The sequence below is a fragment of the Nymphaea colorata genome, chromosome 3 (assembly GCF_008831285.2).
Source record: "Nymphaea colorata isolate Beijing-Zhang1983 chromosome 3, ASM883128v2, whole genome shotgun sequence".
Lineage (NCBI taxonomy): Eukaryota > Viridiplantae > Streptophyta > Magnoliopsida > Nymphaeales > Nymphaeaceae > Nymphaea > Nymphaea colorata.
The window spans coordinates 4,451,269-4,474,538 of NC_045140.1; the positions used below are offsets into that span (position 1 = coordinate 4,451,269).

At 36.5% G+C, this 23,270-nt stretch overlaps 2 protein-coding genes across 3 annotated transcripts; both read left to right on the forward strand.

The window, feature by feature from the left end:
* Positions 1 to 473: 473 nt before the first annotated feature.
* LOC116251489 (ATP-dependent DNA helicase 2 subunit KU70) lies at positions 474 to 16,113 on the forward strand. 2 transcript variants are annotated; one of them, XM_031625797.2, is made up of 19 exons: positions 474 to 755; positions 933 to 1,007; positions 2,611 to 2,727; positions 3,827 to 3,941; positions 5,777 to 5,882; positions 5,966 to 6,083; positions 6,163 to 6,246; positions 6,341 to 6,399; positions 7,006 to 7,139; positions 7,233 to 7,276; positions 7,802 to 7,878; positions 9,189 to 9,336; positions 9,443 to 9,504; positions 10,898 to 10,958; positions 13,557 to 13,649; positions 13,762 to 13,882; positions 15,295 to 15,400; positions 15,488 to 15,674; positions 15,753 to 16,113. In XM_031625797.2, the coding sequence occupies exons 1-19, from the start codon at positions 633 to 635 to the stop codon at positions 15,864 to 15,866; spliced, it is 1,944 nt and encodes a 647-aa protein (XP_031481657.1). In that variant the 5' UTR covers positions 474 to 632; the 3' UTR covers positions 15,867 to 16,113. The 2 variants fall into 2 exon arrangements, with proteins under 2 accessions (XP_031481657.1, XP_031481658.1); XM_031625798.2 differs by having other exon boundaries at positions 475 to 698.
* Positions 16,114 to 17,105: 992 nt separating this feature from the next.
* Positions 17,106 to 22,457, forward strand: LOC116251495 (cytochrome b-c1 complex subunit 9, mitochondrial). The gene is made up of 3 exons (XM_031625804.2): positions 17,106 to 17,347; positions 20,791 to 20,838; positions 22,154 to 22,457. Exons 1-3 carry the CDS (start codon positions 17,228 to 17,230, stop codon positions 22,202 to 22,204), a joined length of 219 nt encoding a protein of 72 aa, XP_031481664.1. The 5' UTR covers positions 17,106 to 17,227; the 3' UTR covers positions 22,205 to 22,457.
* The last annotated feature ends 813 nt before the right edge of the window (positions 22,458 to 23,270 follow it).

Consider the following 23,270-nt stretch of genomic DNA (forward strand, 5'->3'; position numbering starts at 1 on the left):
AATGCTGTCCAGTAACTAAATATAGTCAAACTGATTATTAATCAGGGGCAGTCGAAGCTTTTTTGATGAGGATGTTTGAATTAAAGTTTTTATGGGTTGAAATATAAATTTAATTTTTTTTAAAATTTATGTAAATTTAAAAAAAATTTTAAGGTGAAGCCAAGGTGGGCCCCCTGTTGACTCGGCCTGAAAATTGAAATGTCATCTTTCAATACAAAAATGAAAATTCGTTCTCAACTTAAAAACGTTGACATTGGAAAGCCTTTTAAAACTACCACGTCTTCTCTTGAGTTATTTGGTAAATTGTGAGTCCATGTGAGGCTCGTCCTGAGAAAATGAAAAATTCTAAACCACCAAACGAGGATTTTCAAAAGATTGGAGCTCTGCAGCAGAACTAGCCGAGGGATTACGTCGTTTCTGTCTCGAAAGGTTTGACTGAATTCCCGCGGTCAAATCCCCGATGCCCATTCGCGCCCTAAATTGAAAAAATGGAGAGAAAAAGGCACCGTTGCTTCCTTCCTCAGGAATCCTCCTTCGCTTCTTCAAAAACCCCATTCCGCGCTCTCTCTCTCTGTCTTTTTTTTTTTCTTAATCCCCGTCGAGGAAGACGAACAATCCTCGTGTGAGCGAGAATGGATATCGACGCCGAGAATCTCTTCCGCGACGACGATGAAGATCCCGAGAACGAGTTCTATGAGGTCATTCCAGTTCTTTGCTCTGTCGAACTGGCGGTTGTTTTAGTTCTTTTTTCATCGGTTTGTTCCCTTCTGTCATCGACAATTACTGAATACGACGCTGTTAGTTATATGAGGTTTTGGTTTTTTTCTGTTTCTGGTTTCCGTCCATCTTTTTGTGTCCGTTCTTTTGAAATATATTGGATTACTGCTTGTTGCTATTTGACTATGAGATTGTCCGAAATACGTTGGTTTCAGGAGAAAGAGGCGACAAAGGAATTCGTGGTTTATCTTGTCGATGCGGCGCCTAGCATGTTTGTGCCGTTTAGAGATGTGAGTTGTTTCTTTCTTGACTTGGATCGCCCATTTATTTTTTCTCGTGCTTCTTCAGGGTTTTGTGGTTGCGTGGCATGGTGACATCTTCGATTTTTTTTTTTTGGGATCTGCACTTTTTGTGGGAGAATTCATTCAGCATGGTTTGGGCAATCCGTGAGATATTTTAGGAGATTTATGGGTTGAGGGAACTATCATCTCGTATCGGCGTTGTTTTCGAGACCTTTTAGGGCTCTTCGCGGTTGGCTTGATCTTAGGAGGACGTATCCTTTTCTATTTCTCCAGGGCATAACGCTTAGGTTGGCAAGATTTTGGATTTATCACACGATAACTTAGTTAAGGGCAGGAATTGGCGATGGTTTCAAGCAAAACTGCAACCTAAAGCTGCGTCCAGGCTTACTGCAGTTTATGCTGATGACGTATTATGTAGTAATTTTGATGAAAATTTACACTGGTCATCTGAGCGAAGTACTATCTCACTTGCTAAAGTATCAAAGCTCAACCTTGTGTGGTTTAAATCTCTTGTGGAATTCATGTATTCTCTCGGTTCTCATATTGAGCAGTTTTAGAATTGAGTTGGTGTTCAGCAAGCTTCTCGCTCACAAAAATATAAAGTAAATGACAAAATGTTAAAATATGACCAAAGCCCGAAGAGTAGAGACAGAGTTATAGTTGTCATAAATAGGAGTGCTGCAATGAATTTTGATTAGTGATAGAATGCCATAATTTTCATTTCCAAGCATAAGGTTCATGCTTTTTCAAGAATCTCTTCTTTTGTCATTTTCCTTGTTTATGTGTCAGTTAATTGGTGTGAATTTGGTGTTTTCTTATTTCCTTGATGCCAAGTAATGAAAAAGAATTAAAATGCCTCAAATGCAATACCAATGTTGTTGGCTGTTACCAAGTTAGGTGAAAATGACACAGAACACAATATATGTTTTAGCCGTTATAATTGTTGAAATGAGCTGAATGCTGAAATGGTTGATTCTCCCAGATTGCATGAATGGACGAGTTTCTATAGTCCATAAATTAAAAACTTGAACATATCGTTGACATGTATGGGTTCCACTCTGATAGAACCTCATAATAGAAAACTTCAAAAGTTAAACGCCTTTCCCATGAGGTAATGCAAAAAGAGTGTTTTCAGGAAATAACTAGTAGTACTCAACTTGGAGCTGTTGGAAGCTTATCCTCTTCTCTTTCCTCTTCAAAGTATATGTATAAGAAAACATGGGGCATATAGTGAATCCAGCTAAGCCACCTTTAAAATGACTCATAAGGTTCTTGTTCTTGGTTGAACTATTTTATATTTTTAATCTTCATTATAGAATTTAGTAGATGGAAGTAAAATATTTTTCGCCCTCAACAACTGCCACATTTTCCTGACAATGTTTTGATCTTTGTTAACAACCTTGTGTATCTCTTTCTTTTATCAGGATGGAGCAGCATGCTTCTCACTTCTCTGAATGATTTTTGTCTACTTTGTTCTTAGCTTTTAATATTTTGGCAATGCATCAAAAGTTTCACTGTTAGTTTCTCCTTCAAAAAGTTTCAGGATTGATAAAAAAAGGTACATTGCTAACTCATTGCTTAATGCTTTCAGGAGAATGGAACAAATATTACCCATTTTCAAGTTGCTCTGAACTGTATCTCCATGTCATTGAAGACCCTAATTGTTAACCGTGATTATGATGAAGTTGCTGTCTGCTTCTTCAATACTGTGAGCTGCTACTGTGCCACATATCTTCTCTTAAGTAGTTTCTCATTTTCTGCATCTGTTTGATTCTAGGCACTTTGTTTTGCAGCTAAATTGGATCCTTTTCAGTTCTTCTTTCTGCACCTCAGTGCTCATTTTTTGACACCATTTTGTACAGTTTAGCATTATTTGATATGTCTATTATAGTTTTTTTTTTTGGTGGCTAATACCATCTTTCTTCCATAATTTTCAAAGGGGACCCTCTATGATTTTTTTTTTCTTGAATGGCCTGTATGGGTGGGTTATGATCTATGTCACATGGATGCAGGGTGTGGGTGCTGGTGGCAATGCCGGTGCCAGTGTGTCCCAAAAAACTTGAGGTGCGGCAATAAATAAATAAATTATTTTTCAATTATTTTTGTCTTTTATTACTGTAAATAAAGGTTTATGGGAAGACTATTTTAGTCCAAGATTTTAAATAAAGGCTGCTGCCCCTTTTTAGAAAATTTTATAATATATATAATTATAATTTTGTACAATGATATGGTTTTTGATGAAAATCAAATTTTATAGGAAAGTCATTTTAGTTATTTTTATAATTTTATGTTGCATAAAGTAAAGTTTTTTTTAAAAATATTGGTAGACTAGGCCCTGCTATCATCAAGGACAACAAGATGGTCTTCCTTTTGAAAGGATCGCCAGGTTGTCCTTTAAAAAGGGCGAGTACTGAAGGGAAATAAAAAGAGAGAAAGAAAGGAAAAAAAGGAAAGAGAGAGGGAGAGAGAATACAAAAATATAAAAGGAAAAAAACTGAAAAAGATAATAATTGGAAGTGGTAAGGGTGCATGTCGGAGCTGCACCCGTGCTGCACCAGCACCCGCATCATCTCGACAAGGGTGCTGCCCCTTTTTTGAAGAGTCCATGTGGCATAGGATATGATTTGCATTTTAAAATGTTCACATCTATGGATAGTGCGGTCTGTCAGTTTGATCACGTTCCATTTACAGTTCTTAGTTGCTTTGTTTGCTTCAGTTCCATTCATGGTTCTTAGTTGCTTCATATCATGTTCAGTGCTTCAGTTGCCATTGGCTAATTGTTCTCTTTGATTCATTTTTATTTTCAGAGGGAAAAGAAGAACTTACAGGATTTGGGTGGTGTTTTTGTCTTCAATGTTCTTGAACGTGATGATCTTGATAGGCCGACAGCAAGATTGATAAATGAACTCAGTCATATAAATGGTATGCCTTGTCCAACAATGACCTTTTCTTCTTTGGATGCAGGCCTTCCCACGTCATATGCCTTATTCTGCATAGTCTGCATATTCTGCATTGCATGTTGTTCTATACTGATTGAGAAGAAGTCCTTTTTCCGAACATTCTTTGCTGCATGTTGTCTTGTAATGATTGAGAATAAGTCCAACTATATTGCTTGCTGAGTTGTACCGATTCAAAACAAGTCAGAGAGAAAGAGAATTCTGCATCACGTTTTCTCTAGTACTAATTGAGAACGAGCACAATTACTATGTTATCTTGTACTAATTAGGAACAAATCCATTTGAATTGCTTGTTGTCTTGCACTGATTGTGAGTGAGTCCAACTGTCCATGAGAGTGAACCATTGATCCCACGAAATAGCGTCATGTCTGAAATGGTGGCTATTGCTTGTTTCTGTCTAGCAGAGATTTTATGTACTTGTGGTATTTATTTCCAAGTCATGGTTCTCGACAAACTGCATGCATGTTTTCCCCCAAGCTTGCCTTTGCATTAGCATCAGTTATCTCCTTTTTAATATGTTAATAATGTATTCAGAAATATTCATTTGGTCATAAAAGAGGTATGCAATGACAGATCTGTCACATGGATTAATTGGATCCATCTTAGATGTTGATGCCACTAAGCATCGCTGATCTAATTTTCCATATTCACTGTGGAACAATGTCAACATGACCATGCAATACAAATTAAATAAGAACATCTCATTTTTCTTTAAGGATAATATAAAAGCTGAAACACATTAGAGATGCATCCTGCCGAAGTGCTCCAAAGTCTCTCCGCAATTGTGCACACACACATGGACAGGGGACACACACGAAGACATAAATACATACACTATAATCTGCATGCTCATTGCGTGTTCATTATAATGTTACATCCATAACTGACTCTCCTATAGATCACATACACGTTGACATTGATACATACACAAATTATTATGTCCTCTCCAACATTCATAATGGACACAAACCACTCATTCACTCATACATCCATAATAGGCATGAAACATTCAATATGACTATATGGGTGCATCTAGTGTTATTCTGTTACAATGTATGTAGGATATACAGCCTTCAGTGCATCATGAGATCCCAAATTTAGTGCAGCAACAATAGTAGGTCATCATGGATATATCTAGTGTTATTCTGTTACAATGTTAATAAGGTCTACAACCTTCAATCCATCATGAGATCCCAAATTTAGTGCAGCAAAAAGTGGAGGTTACTGTTCATGAGTTTGAGGTGCTGCAGAAATGGTCAAACAGTTATGCTTTGTCTCTCTTTCACTATCTTATTAAACATAATCTACATATCATTTTTCATTTTTAAAGTTTAAGCTTATTCAACTAGGGGGCAGAGTCTAATTGTTGATGGCATTTTATCCCTATAATCTCTCTTTTTTTTTCTCTCTCTCATTTTTTTTGAATTTATCTGGGTTGGAGAAAAAGCCTACTTGATTAATTATAAATGGATAGGTGGAAAAACATGATAAAGCTTTGAATTCTCTCTCTCCCCTCCCCCTGGAAGCACAATCAAGTAGGAGAAAGCACCTGTATCATTGATCATAGATGGGTTAGGTTGAAAAATATATTAAACTTTTTGTTGATTAATTTAACTTGGTCATAAAAATATGAAAACAAAATTCTCAACTTGTTAGAGATGTGCGTGTATCTTCTCCTTGCAATATTGTTTATTTATTTTTTTGTGTTTTATGGTCACTCCTTCTTTCTGGAACTTGTTTTTTTTCCCTTCAACACACTCTTTCTTTTAGACTGTTCATTGGGATTTGATGCATATTCAGAAAGTTTCATGAAAAGTATTGGAAGTCGAAGTGGAATTGTTTCTGGAGCTAGGGAGAATCCTCTTTATAATGCTATTTGGGTTGCACAAGCATTATTGCGTAAGGGGTGAGTACCCTTGATTTTCTCTATTGTATTTTTTTGGTCTGTAATAGTTGGAAGTGTATACTTAGCTGGTTTGCCATTGACAGATCTGTGAAAAATGTTGATAAGCGCATATTGCTTTTCACAAATGAAGATGATCCCTTTGGTTGTTTACAAGGAGCAATCAAGTCGGATATGAAGAGAACTACATTGCAGCGGGCTAAAGTATTGGATAAAGGGTGCTTTAATGCCTGCCAAAAGTTTTTTCTGTATGTCTAACATAGTTGTCTGTTTTCCTTAATAGGATGCACAGGATCTTGGAATCTCAATTGAACTCCTTCCTATGAATAGGCCAGGCGAGGAGTTTAATGTTTCTAAATTCTATGCTGTATGCTTATTCAATCTTTATCCATTATTTCTTTGTTTGGCTTTCCTGTGCACTGTATATGATCGATGTTGAGTTACATGGTTTATTTTATTAGGAATTACTTGGGCTTGAAGATGACCAAATAGCTGAGTTCATGCCATCTGCTGTTGAGAAGTAAGTTGTCCAATAACTTCCTGTTGTTTCTTGCATCCTGTTCATGGACAAGTTTGTCATTTAAGTATAGAGCAATCAACTGATCGCATTTTGCTGCCTTTTAAGAAAGGTGTGAGGGTGTGTACTGTGTATATATGTGTGTGAGCACAACACTATGGATTATATGTGTATACTTCTGTATATACCTGTAACACATAATTTCTGTCATATATATATATATATATATGTATGTATTGCATGTATTGTGTATATACATTTTACAGTCTGTGTGCTTTTTATTTTTTATTTTTCTGTTTGGTCAGGTTTGGGCCATGACCTTGATGGGGCTAGGTGTCAGGCTACCTCAGTTCTCCCTCCTTGAATGTATATAGGGAACATTCCCCTTAAGAACCATGCTTCTCTAACATTTTGAGTGTCTAATAAAGCTTTACCTTATTAACTTTTTGTGTGTTTGTGTACATTGTAAGCGGGCCTTTGTGCCTAGTAGTTTTGCTCTTGTGTAGTGATACTGGACAAGACTTGGTTTGTGGCTTGTACTGAGTTTTATTCTCCAACTTGCCATTAGTTTCAAAAGGTAGATGATTATTAAAGAAGAGTTCTTTTCAGGCTTGAGGACATGACAGATCAACTGAGAAGAAGAATTTACAAGAAGCGAAAAGTTAGAAGGATCAGATTTATAATAGCCAATGGCGTGTCTATAGAATTGAATACATATGCTTTGATACGCCCAGCTATTCCAGGTGCGTTATTAAATCTTATATTGGGGACCTAGTTAGCTAGTATTTTTCAGATAGCCTGGAATTACATTGCACAGCCACCTTTTATTTTTCCAGGAACCATTACATGGCTCGACTCTGTGACCAGTCTTCCTCTTAAGGTATTCATCACTGCCACAAGTCTGCGACACTCCTTCGCTTGCACTGACCATTTGAGTTGGAGAAGAGCCAGGATTGAGTGCCTCTGCTAGATTACGTTCTTGTCTTCTCAGTGCTGAGGTGTTTATGCTGTGAGGCTGAAGTTGTACTATATTGGTTTACTTGCAAGTGGAATGGAATATCAGTCGCCCAGTGCTAATATGAATTATGAACTTATTTCTGTAGCATATATATTACTTTCCTATCATGTTTAAAATATGGCTAACTGATGGAGAGGAAAAATAAAGCGATAGGAAAAGCTGAAAATATGTGTGGGGCGCCCAAACAATTAACTTCTTTAGAAATTTTAGATGCTTTGAGATTCTATTGTTCTAACAAATAATGTACTAATTCTATGTGTAATCCTCCTACAGAAGAAAAAACATAATATGATACCTTCAATTGTACAAACCCTCTCACAGCAGTCAGTGCTTAAGTTAAGAGTTCATCTTGTCACCTTCGTTTTACTATTTCTGTATTTTATGCAGTCAGAACGATCCTTTATATGTGCTGATACTGGTGCATTGCTGGTGGAGCCAATGCAGCGATTTTTTCCATATAAAAAGTTGGTATTCATGATCTGATTTATTATTACTGCCTCGTGGAATGTTTACTCCCATTTTCTAGTCAGATAAATTCTGCATTATTCTGATGTTCATCTCTTTGATAAGAATGTATCTCTTATAATAATTTCCCTGCATATGGGTACGTTTTGCAAGTCATTCCTGTTTTCCGTTCATGTATGCTCGCCAGGATGACACTAGGGGAGAGGCTTAGAGTTTATAGAGATCTGTTATATTCTACCTTCTATTCACACATTTTCTTGATTTCTTTAGGGTATACAAGCTAGGACTCTCTCTTTCTGACCAAGGACACAAACACATATGACATGAGAAAGTTATTTTTGATTTCTCTTCCAATTTTAAGTGCAACTGGCAAGGATAGTATTGGTTCGGGGAGCTTTCTATACTTTTTGTTCGAGGTTGCTTGTCCACTCTTTATGCTATTTGGAGGTCAGATCCATTTGTTTCATTTACCTGTGAAACTTGATCTCTTCTCAAGATTCCTAGATAATGCTTGGATTTGGTGGCCTTGGAAAAGTAATTCTTACTGATCAACTGGTGATTTTGATTGATGCAAAGTGGAGGAAAGGAAAATAGGTCAAGCTGCTAGTAGTTTTCCTCTGATGGAGTGTTATTATGCTCATAAGAAGACACCTCTTTGCAGTCTGTAGGGTTGTGACACTCTGCATTTTGTAGCATCGTAGAAATTTCTGTCGGAAGCCAAGCGAGCCTTCAAATAAGTCAAGAAAACCTTCAAATAAGACTTCTGACTCGTGAATGAAGTACCATGAAAAATCATTTCAGGTAATGCACACACAGAGACAATATCTTGAAGATCTTGGACACTGGTGCTTGTTGCAGAAACTACTAAAGAATCATTGAGAAGGTTCTTAAAACATCAAACCGATAAAACAGGAAACTGCCTAAAATGTTCAAAGTATATTTTTGTTATAATATGGCAATTTATATCTTTTTTCATTTTTAATTAATTTGTCAGAAGAATTTCCTGTCATGGTTTGGGGGCGTCAAATACATACTGTAAATGGATTCACATAATCATATGTGAGTGCATGTGCATCTGTGTATGTGTGTATACATGTGATTTTTGCATGTGTGTGCATTTGAATCCATGTGCATATTTAGGTTTGTGTGTTTGTATGCTTATACTCCAAAAATATGTCAATTGTATGGGCTTGAGTATTCTAGCAATGTGCCCCTTATGGAACCCATTTTTTATTTTTAAATATGGTAAAGTTTGATGATCAATTTATGCTATCCTGTATATCTGAATATGATATTTCTGTTTCTTTAGTGAAAATATCAAGTTTACGGTGGATGAGCTATCTGAAGTGAAGAGGCTTTCAGCTCCAGTTCTTCGCCTTTTAGGATTTAAACCCTTAGACTGTCTAAAAGATTATCATAATTTGAGGCCATCAACATTTCTTTATCCAAATGATGAGGCAAGTGATTAATCCTGTTTCATCCCAATATTTTAATTGTGCTAATCAGTTCGTCTGGTGTCATATTCCTACCAGTTACATAGCTCATTAATTTTCCTGTTTGTAGGAAATAATTGGAAGCACTTGTGTTTTTGTTGCTCTTCATAGAGCAATGATTCGTCTTGGGAGGTTAGTAATTGCAAAAGAGAGTTCTGAGGATGCTTTTGCTATACAGGCCTTATTGCCTTATGTTTTCTTTTTAGCTGTTTAGTTTATTGAGCTGTTCATTGGGATGGAACTCTGGTGCAAAAATATTTTGATATTTTTTAAGGCATAAGTGTTCTATGCTTACTGGCTAGTGGCTACTCACAGACATTTTTGGTTTTTTGTACTTATTTATGTAGAGAGCCAAATTGAATTATTTGGAATCCAGATTGTACCTGATGAAAGTTTTAAGTAAAAAGCTTGTTAGCAATTTGAATGACCTGTGGTTACCATGACTTTTTCAGATGACACATTTGCGAGTCTGATCTCTCAAAGGAAGATTTTTTCATTTTGAACATCTCTCTCTCTCTTCCCCCCCCCTCCTTCAGCCATTAGTGATTCAGTACTGAGGTCTAAAGAAACATTTTCCACCTTCCATATTGGTACATTTTGACAACTTCTGAGCATATTCTGCTTATGGTCTTGCTTCCCTGTTCTTCAAAATACATCTCTTTTAATACAGTTAGGGGTGTATGCTTGCATGCAGTGTAGCACTCAACATGTCAGCTCATCAGTACATATTTCAATTATATATTGGGTCGAAATGGGTGCTTGTAGAGGAAATTAATCAATGGCCAATTGGTCCATCAGCATGGTGCACTGCTTATTTCAATTATATAATGGGTTGAAATGGGTGCTTGTAGAGGTCCAGAGGAAATTGATTGATGGCCAGTTGGTCCATCAGCATGGGCCATGGTAACTGCGTAACTTAAACAGTAACTATACCGAGTCAGAAATAAAAGAGAAAAGGATGAGGAATAATAATATAGGTTTGAGCAGTATTTAAGATTTTAGAGGATTCCAACAACAGGAAGAGAAAGGAAGTGGATTTCTAATACAGAAATATCGTAGTATGACAAACCCGATTTAAAGAAATAAATGGAGACATTGTTGACATTTGAGGGAAGTGGATTTCAAAGACAGAGATAACTTGATAAGGTGGTATAGTAACCCAGTAAATTGTATCTTGATTCATGCACAAGCCATGTTGACATTTGTTTTATTTGCTCATATACATGTCTCTTTATTCTTGAGACTGACATGGGCAACCTCATGTTAATTTACGGCCTGGCTAAACTGCATCAGTTTTGACTGTTTATGGGCTGGGTGGGGTAAATATTTGCCTGGCCATTCCAGAGACTTAATAAGTGTTAGTTTTGAAGTTACCTTCATAGTACCTTATGAGTTACGATTCATCTAATGTTCCGTTGTTTATTATGTCTACATTATCCCCTGTAAATACTTGCTATTATCTTGATCTATTTAATTTTTTTTCCATCAACGTATTAAAGTGCATGCTGACTGTGGGTTGCTGCAGATATGCTGTTGCATTCTATGGAAATTTGTCTCATCCTCAGTTAGTTGCTCTTCTTGCCCAAGTAAGTGGATCAAGTTTTTCTGTCTTTTTTTTTCCCTTTCATGTGATTGGACAGCATAATGCATATGATTTAATGGGTAATATTGTACTTATGCCATGTTAAATGTCTGGAGAATGTTAACCTTGAGGTAAGATTCTATACAGTTTTTGCTTTGTTGTTGTATGTGGGATGGCTGTGATTCCTTGTCAGGAAAAAAAAAGAAAAAGAAATATGCACATGATTAACGGGTAATATTGTACTGCCATGTGAATGACCAAATACCTTGTGAAGTTCTAGCCTTCTGGGTAAAGGTTCTCTCTGGTATGCCTATGCTTCCAGTTCCAGGTCAGTCAAAAAGAATATGCTTTGAAAGCGTGCATGTGAGATGAACGTTGAGGACTTTTTGCTTTGCCTGCTCTCTCACTTTCTCTCTCTTTCATTCGCATCCACATAGATACATTCAGTAAAGTATCATTATTTTCTCTTTTTTTTTTCTGCACCATCGGACTGTGTAATACTTAGGAATCATAGTCCAGCACGACTCAAGGGAGAAAGATTCACGGCCTTAGTTGTACAGGAATACTGGTTGTGCAGTTTGGTTTGTGCAATATCCAAATGCACACTGAAAGACATAACAGAAGCGTGTAACATTCTGGTAGTCTGAACCTGTCTTATTATGAAATATTGAGACATGCACCCCAGAGAATTTTAAGAATAAAAAGTGGTTACATCATAATGTAACTAAGTGTTTATTATGTCAACTATTATTATATTGACACATATAGCAATACAACATATAATTTATGCTAGATAATATGTTAAAAGCATTGTCACAGAAAACACGTATTAATCATAAAAAACACAATAAATGTACAAAAAAATAGGTCAGCTGAATTAAACCACAATTAGACACTTATTTTTTAAAAAAATGGCAGAAAATAAAAAAAAATGCAAAAAAATGCGTAGTATATGTGTTTTTGAAACTACCACAAACTTTTATTTTTTAAGCCGAGGTCTGTTTTTTAAACGATGGCACCACATGTGATATTAAAGAAAAGTTGGTTCTTTTTAAACTTGACCTTCCCTTTTAATGGAAAAAAGATACTTTTAGGTAAAAAAAGATGGATTAGGTTAAAATCAAAAATCGTTCTGGTTAAATGGGGTTTTGAATTTTGAAGTTGAGAGGGAAGTCGCTGGACGGACGGAAGCTGAGAGGGGCCGGCGAACGGAGGCTGGCCATGAGAAATTGAAGCTTGCAAGCTGCAAGCATCGACAGGAGTTGCCAGACTGAAGGTAAGTTGTTGTCGGACGTTAGCTAGGTTGAACCGTTGAAGGATTGAAGCCTGCGACTGCGAGCAACCACAGCCACAGGAGTCGTCGGACGGAAGGTAGGTTCTTCCTCTAATAAGTAGTAACTAATATGCTGTTGTATATTGTACAAATATTTTTGTTACGTTCATGTTTCATAACTTTATGTTCATCACTTCAATGGTTCGTCTCTTCATTTTATTCACGTTTTGTTGTGTTGATTGATGGCTACTGTTTTATTTATCTAATAACTAATATGCTTTTCTATATTTCATAGTGCTCTTTATTTTGATCTTATAATCTTTTTGCTGGTTTTAAATCTCATTTGCTGCTGTATACTTGATCATGCCCTCTTTTATGCAATATGGGACTGAAGCTAGCTTTTTATAAATTTATAATCCGTTTGATGGTTACTTATTTGTGTTGCAAAGGCGTGAGGGCTATAAACTTTTGTTAGTTATGTATTTTCCAAACTGTTATTTTTCATTTTCTAATTTTAGTTTGTTGCTTATCTAGTCATTTTTAATGTTTTTTTTTTAATTTCTCATTTATTTTATTTATATAATTTTCAGGATTTTTTTTTAAATTTTAAAATTTGCCGAAATTTTTCCGAGATATACAACTTTGCCGTATTATACCCAACAAATTTCTTGCCATATAATACCCATACACGATATATGTGACAACAGTTAAAAAAAATGCTGTTTCAATTTCTAATGAAAAATATGAAACATTTTTTATGCTATATAGGTTCAGATAACATGGAAGTTAGTAGGTATATGATGGCCTGGATTACTAATTGTGCACAATTAGGTGTTATCATTGTACATATAATCTTCCACACCAGAGTGGGCACCACCTGCACCTGGCTGTCCCAGCTTTCTGTGTCCATCTCTTTCTTCTATTTGCGTTATATAAGCTAGGATTTGCTGATGGGGTTCTTTTACAAATTTGTCTCAATGTAAGATATGCCATGTAATTGATATATTTATAACTATAGAATGTTCACAGAAGAATATACTCAGAGATTCTCTACTGGTGCTTAATCTTAGCCCGTTTGCAGTTTTTGCTGCTGTATCTGGTCGCTGTTTTGGGCCACTAGTTGAATAGTTTAGTTGCTGCAATTGGTAGCAGATTAGTGGACATGCATATGGTCATACAGCTCACGCCTCATGGTTATGATAAATGATATAGTTTGTTACAGGTTGCTCTGTATATGTTGATTCTGATATAATTTGTTACAGATTTCTCTGTATATGTTGGTTCATGTGTGCCTTATTCTTTTTGGGTTGCTTTGCTATTTTCATGCAGAATGAGGTTACAAGTCCAGGTGGTCAAGTTGAACCTCCTGGGATGCATATGATTTACCTTCCATTTTCTGATGATATCAGGCACGTAGAAGAGGTGAGAACAAGAAATGAGATGAACTGTCCCCAAGCTCTCGACGTTTGTCTATAAAAGTTTCTGTAGTATCTGGTTTCTGTTGACTTAATATGGATGTTACGTGAACATGCAGTTGCAGATGGATGATGAAGATAACATTCCTCATGCAACAGATGATCAGGTGAAGAGTGCCACTTCTCTATTGAAAAGGGTTGACTTGAGAGATTTTTCTGTCTGCCAGTTTGCAAATCCTGGTATTCTTCTCACACTTAATAGCTCTTGCATTTGCTGTTTTTGCTTTTCAAAGAAAGTGCTTCTGGCTCATTTAAAGATCCCAGTGGTTGCTGACAAACTGTATGCTTTGCTTAGGAAAGAATTATTTTTGCACCTTTATACAGAAAAGTTCTTACCAATCATCATTAGAGATCCTGTTTAAGATGGTCAGGCCATCATACTAAAAGTATTCCTAAAAAATGCTATCATGATTCCTCATACAGATATTGGAACATGAGAGTGCTTGTTTGTCCCTGAAATTGCAAGACAGGAGCATAGTGGCTTCTGTATCACCACATTCCTCCATGTCTCACACTAATCTTGTCATAAGATTTAGGTTGTCAACTTTCGCTGAAGGCATCAGTTGGGTGTTCCGGTTGTGGCTGCTCTTGGAAATAAAATTATGCTCAAGGGAATATCTCCAAGATAGGTGTTTTAATATGTGTCCAGAAAATCATTATACATATTTTAGCAGTGTAGTTATGCTTGTAGACTAGGGTTGCATGTCTGGTCATTCTCTCAATCTTTTATTGAGAACCATGTTCTTGTTAGTCATATCTAGGATGCAATTTTCTTTTCCATCACCACCTTCTTCTCTTTGCATATCATTCCCTTGCATCTTGAATGGTCAACCATGCAATTGCAAGTTGCTTGTATACTACGTCCAATCTCAGACCGAAAAATGTTACTGATTAAGTACTGAACTTATTGGACTGCAAAACTGAGTGATCGAAGGCCATGATCTATTTCACATGCAAAAACATGATATGGGGCATTTGTTTGTTACAATAATGGGGTTTTGCATGTGTATTGGTGCACATTGAGTACAAATTAAGAGATTATGGTTAATAAGCAGTAAATGATATGTCCAAATTTAAATTCAGTTCTTAGATAATGAATAACAATTATGAAAGATGAACATGTAAAATGTGGGGATTATTAAGAACATGGATTGCATGAAAGATATTATCAAATATATATAGAAAGTTGTACATATTTTAGTAAAATGTCATGGCATGTTCAGTATCCAATGTGAGAGGCATAGATGGAGTGGAGTTGTAGGCATGTATTTTTTCGCTCTCTATCTTTTAAAACTAGTCCTTTGCCACAAGTAGTTTGTCATGATTTAGTTCTGAGCCGCTCATGGTTTTTTGCCATAAAGTGTGTCTAGAAGAGATCAACATTCTCTTCATAAGTCTAGATATTTTAAAAAATTTATTTATTTGCTTTTTAACTTACTAGCCCTTTAATTTTTTTTTTCATGCTCTAGTTGTGGCTGCTCATGATTTTTGGCTAAAAAGTTGTATCTAGAAGAGATTAGCGTCATCTTCACAAGTCAGAATAGTGTTTGATTTTCTTCTGAAGGTTTATTTCTAATGTGGAATTTCTTCAGCTTTGCAGAGGCATTATGCGATATTGCAGGCACTGGCTCTTGGAGAAGATGAAGAGCTGCCAGATGTAAAAGATGAAACTATGCCTGATGAGGAAGGCATGTCAAAGTTAGTATCTTTCTCCATGTTTCTAGATATGTTCTAGGTCATGCTTGAGTGTTTCTCATGATACTTGTCACATAAATCAAACCCCAGGCCTGGAATTGTAAGTGCATTGGATGCCTTTAAAGTTTCTGTTTATGGAGAAAATCATGATCTGGAGGAAGCAACAGCTGGTAAATCCTCAACCAGTGAGGCTTCCAAAAAGCGGAAGGCGATAGCAGAAACTGCTGCCAAGGAATCTTCAAATTATGACTGGCCTGTACTTGCTGACAGTGGAAAGGTAAAAATGTTTCCATGATCAGCCTCTTCTGACTGTACATTTACATCCTATGGCTTATAACTTTTGCTGTGTTTGCAGCTTAAGGACTTGACTGTCTCAGAGCTGAAGTACTACCTAACAGCTCACAATCTTCCAGTTGCTGGGAAGAAGGAGGCTTTAGTGAGCAGAATCTTGACACACTTGGGAAAGTAGACCTTTAGACTGCATTCATCTGGTCATAGTCTTGGAAATTCAGTGCGCTTCCAGCAAGTGTTCGTTGAACTCTCTTGCCTACAGATCGTCGTGTATTAAGTTGCTTTTCCAGCAGCTCAGCTATTTTGATGCTTGTCTGAAGAATGTGCAGAAGCTGCATGCACTTTAGCAGATCAACGACAAATGTACATAATAACTTGAGGTGTAGCATAACCAAGTTAATTTTATGTTATTGGCTTTACATGTATATGAAGGTCAGTGTGGTTCCAAAATCATGATCTGCAAATGGCTCAAGAAGAAATGCTTCATCATAGTCTCAGCATTCTCTTTATTTGAAACTTCATATCTTTAGGCTCCAAAATCGAGACAAATTATGCACAGCTGGTATGGTTTGGGCTAACACTCTTGCACTTTGCACTTTCTTTGTGGATGGGGGCTCTAGAAAGGAACCCTGAGCACTTGAATAACTAGTGTCCGTGATTTGAGGGTCTGATTAGGGGTGAAGCTTCCCTCAAGTTCATGATTTTAATAAATTGCAAATTTGAATTGAGAACCAACGCGTTAAAATTTGAACCTCAAATTGAAGGAGGGGAGGTTTTGACTGACGATTCATGTATTTTAAAATGCAAAGACTACAAACTCAACATTATTTATGCATAAAAAATTTCAGATCCATTTTAGGAATCAATATGAGATCTAAGGCAATTGGTTGCCACCTTTAAATTTAGTTTAGATTGGTTGCCACCATTAAATTTAGTTTAGCGTAAGAAACTAACTTCAAATTTTAAAGACGTGAAAGCATTGGTTTTGGACCTAGGAACGAATTTCTGGCTTTTGGACACTTCAAGAAAAAATGGGTTGGAATTGGTTAAAGGCTCGGTTTCAGAGTTCAGTAGGGAGTGCATGTTTAATGAGGCATGTCATTCGGATCCAATTTGGACTTGACCCACTGAAACGGTTGGTTTCTGATTAATTTTGGCAAATCATACAACAAAACAAGCTTCTCAACTTAACTTGTTCTTTTCAATGCTCATAAAGAAAGATGCTCAGGTTTCAGAAGATTGGTCCTTTAAGAACAGATCAAGTACGGGCCACACTATGTTTGAATCGAATCCGAATCCCATTCTCATTATTTTTTCATGTCGTTGTCCGAATCCAGATCCGGGTCGAAATGAGACCCGAGGAGATTCTCCTGAATCCATATCCGGAGTACAAGCCCCAGGCCGCTCTGCGGTCAAAGGGCAGCAGAGGTCATTGTATCGGGGCGGGCGTTCTCTCTCTCACCCACCTTCTTGAGAAGAGGAGAAACCCTTGATTTTGATCTTCATCTGCTTCGATTCTTCCCTCTCACTGCGTCAACAATGGAATCGACTTACAGAAGAAGCGGAGCAGGGTTCTACGAGGGGATCTACAGGCTCCTCATGCGCAGGAACTCCATCTATGTCACGTTTATTGTCGCCGGAGCCTTCTTTGGCGAACGGGTAACACCTCTTCCACCTTCTATCCTCTCCTCCCGCCAATACTTTCCTTCTTTTTTCCGTTACCTTTTGATCGATTTTCCGTATGCGAGTATTAGATGATGCTGTCGTTGTCGGCTGGTTGGGGGTGTTTGCCATAGTTTCACATCTGGGAACGTTGATAAAATGGCAGGATGGGCACTTATAATTTGTTATTTGCTCTTCTTCCCCTTTTCCCCTTAACTTTGGTTGTTGTGCTTTAACTCATTTGGATGATTACTTCTGTTTGTTTCGTGGACATAATGTGCCAATCGGCTCTTGTCCTTCTTTTCAATTCAGTATATATCATGTAGCTCTGGGAAAAGGGACGAATTGCTCTTGTTTGGTTTAAAGAGCTGGTCCTACGGTCGGTGTTAGGAATGTGGCTCTCTCACACTCTCTTAACGCACCAAGAGAAGAGGAAAACAGAAGAAGAGAAAAGAAGAAGAGAAAGAGGAAGAAGACACAAAGATTTACGTGGTTTGGAGACAGCGTTCTCCTGTGTCTACGGCTGCCACACATAGCAGTTTTTCACTATCACAGAAGAATGCAGAATACAAGCAAACAAGGTGCCTTTATGAACATGGGATTAGGGCAAAACCGACAACACGAAAAAATGACATAAATGCCTTGCTAGTATGACTAGGGAAGAAATACAGAATACAAGCAAAAACGGTACCTTCATAAACATGGGATTAACGCTAAACCCACAATGCGAAAAAATGACATAGATGCCTTACAAGTATGACTAGGGAAGTCTATCAAGTATGTATCAGGCTCCACACTCCAACACTCGTTTAGCCTAAGAAGAAAAACAGGTGCTTGGAATGCTTCGCTTGCATACTTGCAGTAGCAGTTGTATATGTCTTAAGACATATTTCAGAAACAAAGTGTTTGTCTTATAAAAGATAGGTTTAAAGACTAGATCATATTGTTTTTTGTTTTAAACAAATAGATACTTCGCATATCAGCCAGTTCAATTTGGACTTAGCATGTCTAGATGCAGACATCCAGGAGAAATGATTTTCTTTTTCCCATATTTAAGCCAGCTTGAGCTGGAGCTGAGTTAGCTTGCCTCAGCTGAACTTGAAGTTGAACGTTTCCAGCTTGAGTAGTATATGGTCCTTGATCACAGGGTAGGACTTCCTTTTTCCTGTCTTTTTTTCTTAAATTTTCATTGGTGGGTTAAGTTTGATCCATCAATATGAATTATGATGAACTTATCTTCTCACTGTGGTGATTTTGAGGGAATATATTTTGTGCCACCCACTAACTCTAGGAGACTCAAAGGACATGGTAAGTCGGAAGTTTCAAGTTTTGATGCAGTGCAGTTTGTTGATCGTACATTTTTTGGGACAAGAACTTTATGCTTCCATGATGCAAAGAAACTGAATTGCAGGTGTCTTGCATGGTGTAGCAAATAGATTTAGTTTGATTCCATATTTTGTAAACATCTTTTCTGATGCAGTGATCATTGTTGATATTCTTTTTCTGATGGTTATGCATAACTGTCTACATGTATGATTTCATTTTTTTTTCTTGTTGGTTTTACCTTGCTGGCCCCAGGGTTGTTGAAGTGTAAGTTATAACCATTTTATGTTGAGATAGCATTGACAAGTTCTGAAGTGTTTGGCATGTAAGAAACTGAGTTCCAAATTATTTTCTTCCTTGTGTGAGTCATGGTTCCTTTACCCTTGGAATTCCCTTCCTACATCATGGAAAACACAGTTCTTGTGAGTGAAATTATGAATATACAAAACTTTCTTCAAAATGTGATTCTTGATAGCCGGGCTTCTATAAGTTGGATCTTGTTAAATGATAACATTTAGGGGCCGTTCAATTACTTCAAATTTTAAATTCGTGGATCTAATGTGATATGCTTTCGCTAATGTGGCTAAAAATCAATGGTCAAATCCATGGTTCATTAAACTAAGGATCCTAGGTCAGACCTAGCATTGTCACATAAAACATATTTTTTTCAAAAAACACCAGTTTTGTACGTCAAAAATAGACAACCCGAAAAACCCACTTTTTTAGAAAAGATACCAAACAAAAAAAAATGCCAAAAAACACAAAAAATGCAATTTTTGTATTTTTTGTCATTTTTTCGTAGTTTTTATTTCTACATTTTATTTTTAGGATTTATTATTATTATTTTAAAACATGCTGAGGTTTTCCCAAGTTTTTTAACTTTGCTGTATTATTCCTAAGAAAAATCATGCCGTTTTAAAAATCATAAATGACTGTTTTTGACAATGGACATAAGATCTATGGTTGAAATGCTCGTCTTACCTTCAAAAAGGGTTGGGTTAAAATCGGAGCGGGAAATCTACAGTTCTCAAATCCTGAGGATTTTAAATCAGCGGCTATCAAGCGCCCCCTTAGTATTTTAGGTTAGTAAAAAATTATACTATAACTGTATTTTGTATTTGACATCCTAAAGTATTGTAACTTTCTCGTTGTTTTTATATATCTTAGTTTTTGTTATTTTTATTATGGAGAATGGTCTTAGCCTCTTGGGCTATTTCAATTTTCAAGTTTTCAATCTATGAGGGTGGTCTCTGGGTAAGAGGCAAGTGGATTATTTGGTGGTCTGGCCTATTTGCGAGCCTCAGCTTTAGTTATTAAAAAAAGAAAAGCATTATATGGATGAGTTTCATATTACCAAACTTGGTTTGTGGTACCAAGTTCTGTCGTTATCCAAATAATTTCAGTACCTTGTTTAATTATGAAAGATGGGGTTTTACTGGATTTATTTTTTCTTTTATGCACCATCTTAGTTTTATTTTATGCAATATGCATGCTGAGTTGCTATCTTGTGTAATTGTGTTTAATGCGTTCTGTGGAGTATGAATTTAATTATCTGATTATGTTTAACCACAGGAGTCTTCCAAGATGCTCATCCTGTTTTTACATGTTTCTATTTCTGTCTTACATTAAACTTAATTTTTTTCAATCACGCTGCGATGTTCTTGCTTGTCTTTTTTGAGAAATTAATTCGCTTGATGATTTGTTCTCCATTCCATTTTGAGTCGCCTTAGGTTGTATTATATTAGATTATGCATTTTTATATTTACCTCGTTTTCGAGCTACAATTCCATTGAGCTTTTACGGGAATGATCTTTCCTTTTTGGCATGCTTAAATTTTCTAAAACAAGTATATTGATGTCATTGCGTACTTCTGATTCAAAATAGCTCAACTGATTGTTTCTTTTCCATTTTCAGTGGGTACCTGTGGTTGTGGTACTGTGTTCTAAGTTCTAATTGAAATTTTTATGTTTTTTTACTCACATGTTTTTCTCTTTATCTTTCCTAACATGGGCTGCTGAAGAAGTTTAATTACTTTTTGCCATGAACTACAAGGCATTCTTCTTTCCATGCAGAACATTCATAAATTGGGTTAACTTGGATTGTTTCTCTTCATGCAGGCTGTGGACTATGGAGTCCATAAGTTGTGGGAATACAACAACGTTGGGGTATACTCTCTCTCTCTCTCTCTCTATATATATATATATATATATATATATATATATATATATATATATATATATATATATATATGAACAATTCCACTTCTACCTGTTGGAAGTATATTATATGAACATAATTTTATGTGCTACTTGAGCATGATCTATATAGTGTTTAGATATTACTGTTGTTTATAAACTTTCCTGGAAGGCACCTTTCTATTTCTGCTCTTCCTTTTTATGTAGTTCAAAATTTCAAATATATTTTTTTATTGGTAAAAGTGTTACATGCACGTGATTATATGTGCTACTTGAGTATTATCCAGTTACTGGGTTGGGAAGTGGTATTGTCCATACCCCATAGATATCCTGCTTCTGAGGGGCTTCATGTAGTTACCTTTCTATTTTGTGCTTTCTGCAAGACTTATCATCCGGATTTTCTGCATTTTGTCCCATGTCAGACTGTCATCTAACTTGCAGAAATATCAATGTCTTCCTCTGCACCCTCTTTCGAAATTTAAATGCTCTATGCATGCAGTATTTATTGCAAAAACTTAGAAGATTTGTTTCTGGTCTCCCTGACATAGATATTTAGCAAACTTCAATGTTCATTTGAATTGTCAATTTTGAACAAGCCTAGAATGCGTTCATGCTTCAAAGTGGTACTTGTCATATTCTGTTGCCAACAATGTTTGTTATGTTAAAGTTTGTGGTCATGATCAATCATCTTAACATGTATCTGATTTTGGCCACGTGCTCACATGGAATCACAGATGCGTTAAAGCATTTGTCTGACATGATAGGTGGTTGTTGTTTATGTGGTTTTATTTAGGACCTCATCCTATGTGTTTGATTTCTGAGATTTTCTTTACATATCTAATTATTGTTGCTCCAATGGATCTTGCAAAACAGACTTGATGTTATGATTGACATACGTTGATTGTCATGTGCTTCTTCAAGATGCATAGTGGTTAAGTCTGCCCAAGCATCCAAGTTATTGTCTCTATGCAACTAGGGAAATGGGTTCAACCTGTCCCCTTCTGAGACTGGTTTTTCCTACCTGCCTTCTTCTTTCAGTCTTTCACGGACTTTTTTCTCACTCTTATTTTATTTACTTTTCAAGACCATCCTCTGGAAAAGAGACTTGAAAATCAGTCCCCAAATGGGACTGATTTTACTCTCATTTGCCATACAACTAGTGATTGTGCTCTTCTGCTTATCATCGTCTTTACTCCTTTTAGGTCATTAGTAAATGCTCATTTTCAACCATTTCCCTCTTCCTTTATAACCTAAGCTGTCTAATTGTGGTTTTGTCCAATTGCAGAAAAGATATGAGGACATCCCAGTCTTAGGAACCAGACAAAGTGAAGAATAAGATGTCTTCCTCTCATTTTGGTATGGTACTATTTTTGGGCGCGTCTCATGTTTCACAAATAATTGACTGCCTGCTTAATGGGTCTGTAAGGCAACTTATTGCTCTGGCATTTTTTTTGCCTTTGGATGACATAATACAGCTAGTAAATTCTTGAAGTTGTTTGTAATCCCTGCTGCGATGGCCAAATTTGTGGTAATCATGCATGTTTCTGTTTATGCTAATAAGTTCCTATATGGAGATTGTTCTTACAGCACATAGTTGCTATCTTCAATGTGCATATTTATGAAAAGTATCTTGGCTCCCCACCTTTTAACTCAGTGGTGGAGTAAACGCCAAAATTGATCCTGCAGTGTTTTTTATGATGTAGTAGTTGATCTTGCCGGGATCGAAGGCTACTGCACATGCAAACCTGAAAACGTCACAGTATGGCGAGATTTAGATATGAAGTTACTGTAAATCTTCCGCACTTGTACAGCAGATATTAAAATCAAAGGAAGCTGGGAGGAGCCTGCTTGGAGAACCTTAGTTGCTGACAAGTGAAACCATATTAATAATGCAAATAAGGAAAAAAAAAGAGAAATAAAGTTCTCAAAAAAAGGTGATCTCTAAGATTTTTTGAAAACAAAATGGTGAGCCAGGATTCCCATATTCGAGGATTAGGGTTAATTGCTGATCAGAGGTCTCGGTTCCTAGGAATCGTGACTCCTGTGGAGTCATTTGTAGGAGCTATGATCTGAACAAGTGGAATTTGCGAATAACTAGATAGAGTGATTTTGAGAAAAAAAAAAAATTAAGTGCGTTGGTGCGTTCTCATTACATCGAACGCAATGTATTGCAACGCATGAAAGAAAAGGCAAGTCTGACTGGGCTAAGATCAATTTATTGGGTTCTTTGTCTATGTTTGGATATTATTTTGTGTATATTTGCAAGAAAACAAATGAAAAAGAAACGAGAGGAAAAGTTGGTGACAGATGGGAGAAAAAAATGAGTTGGAAAAGTCAGTCCCATTAGAATCTATATATATATATATGTGTGTGTGTGTGCATTGGGGTGTGTGTGCAACCAC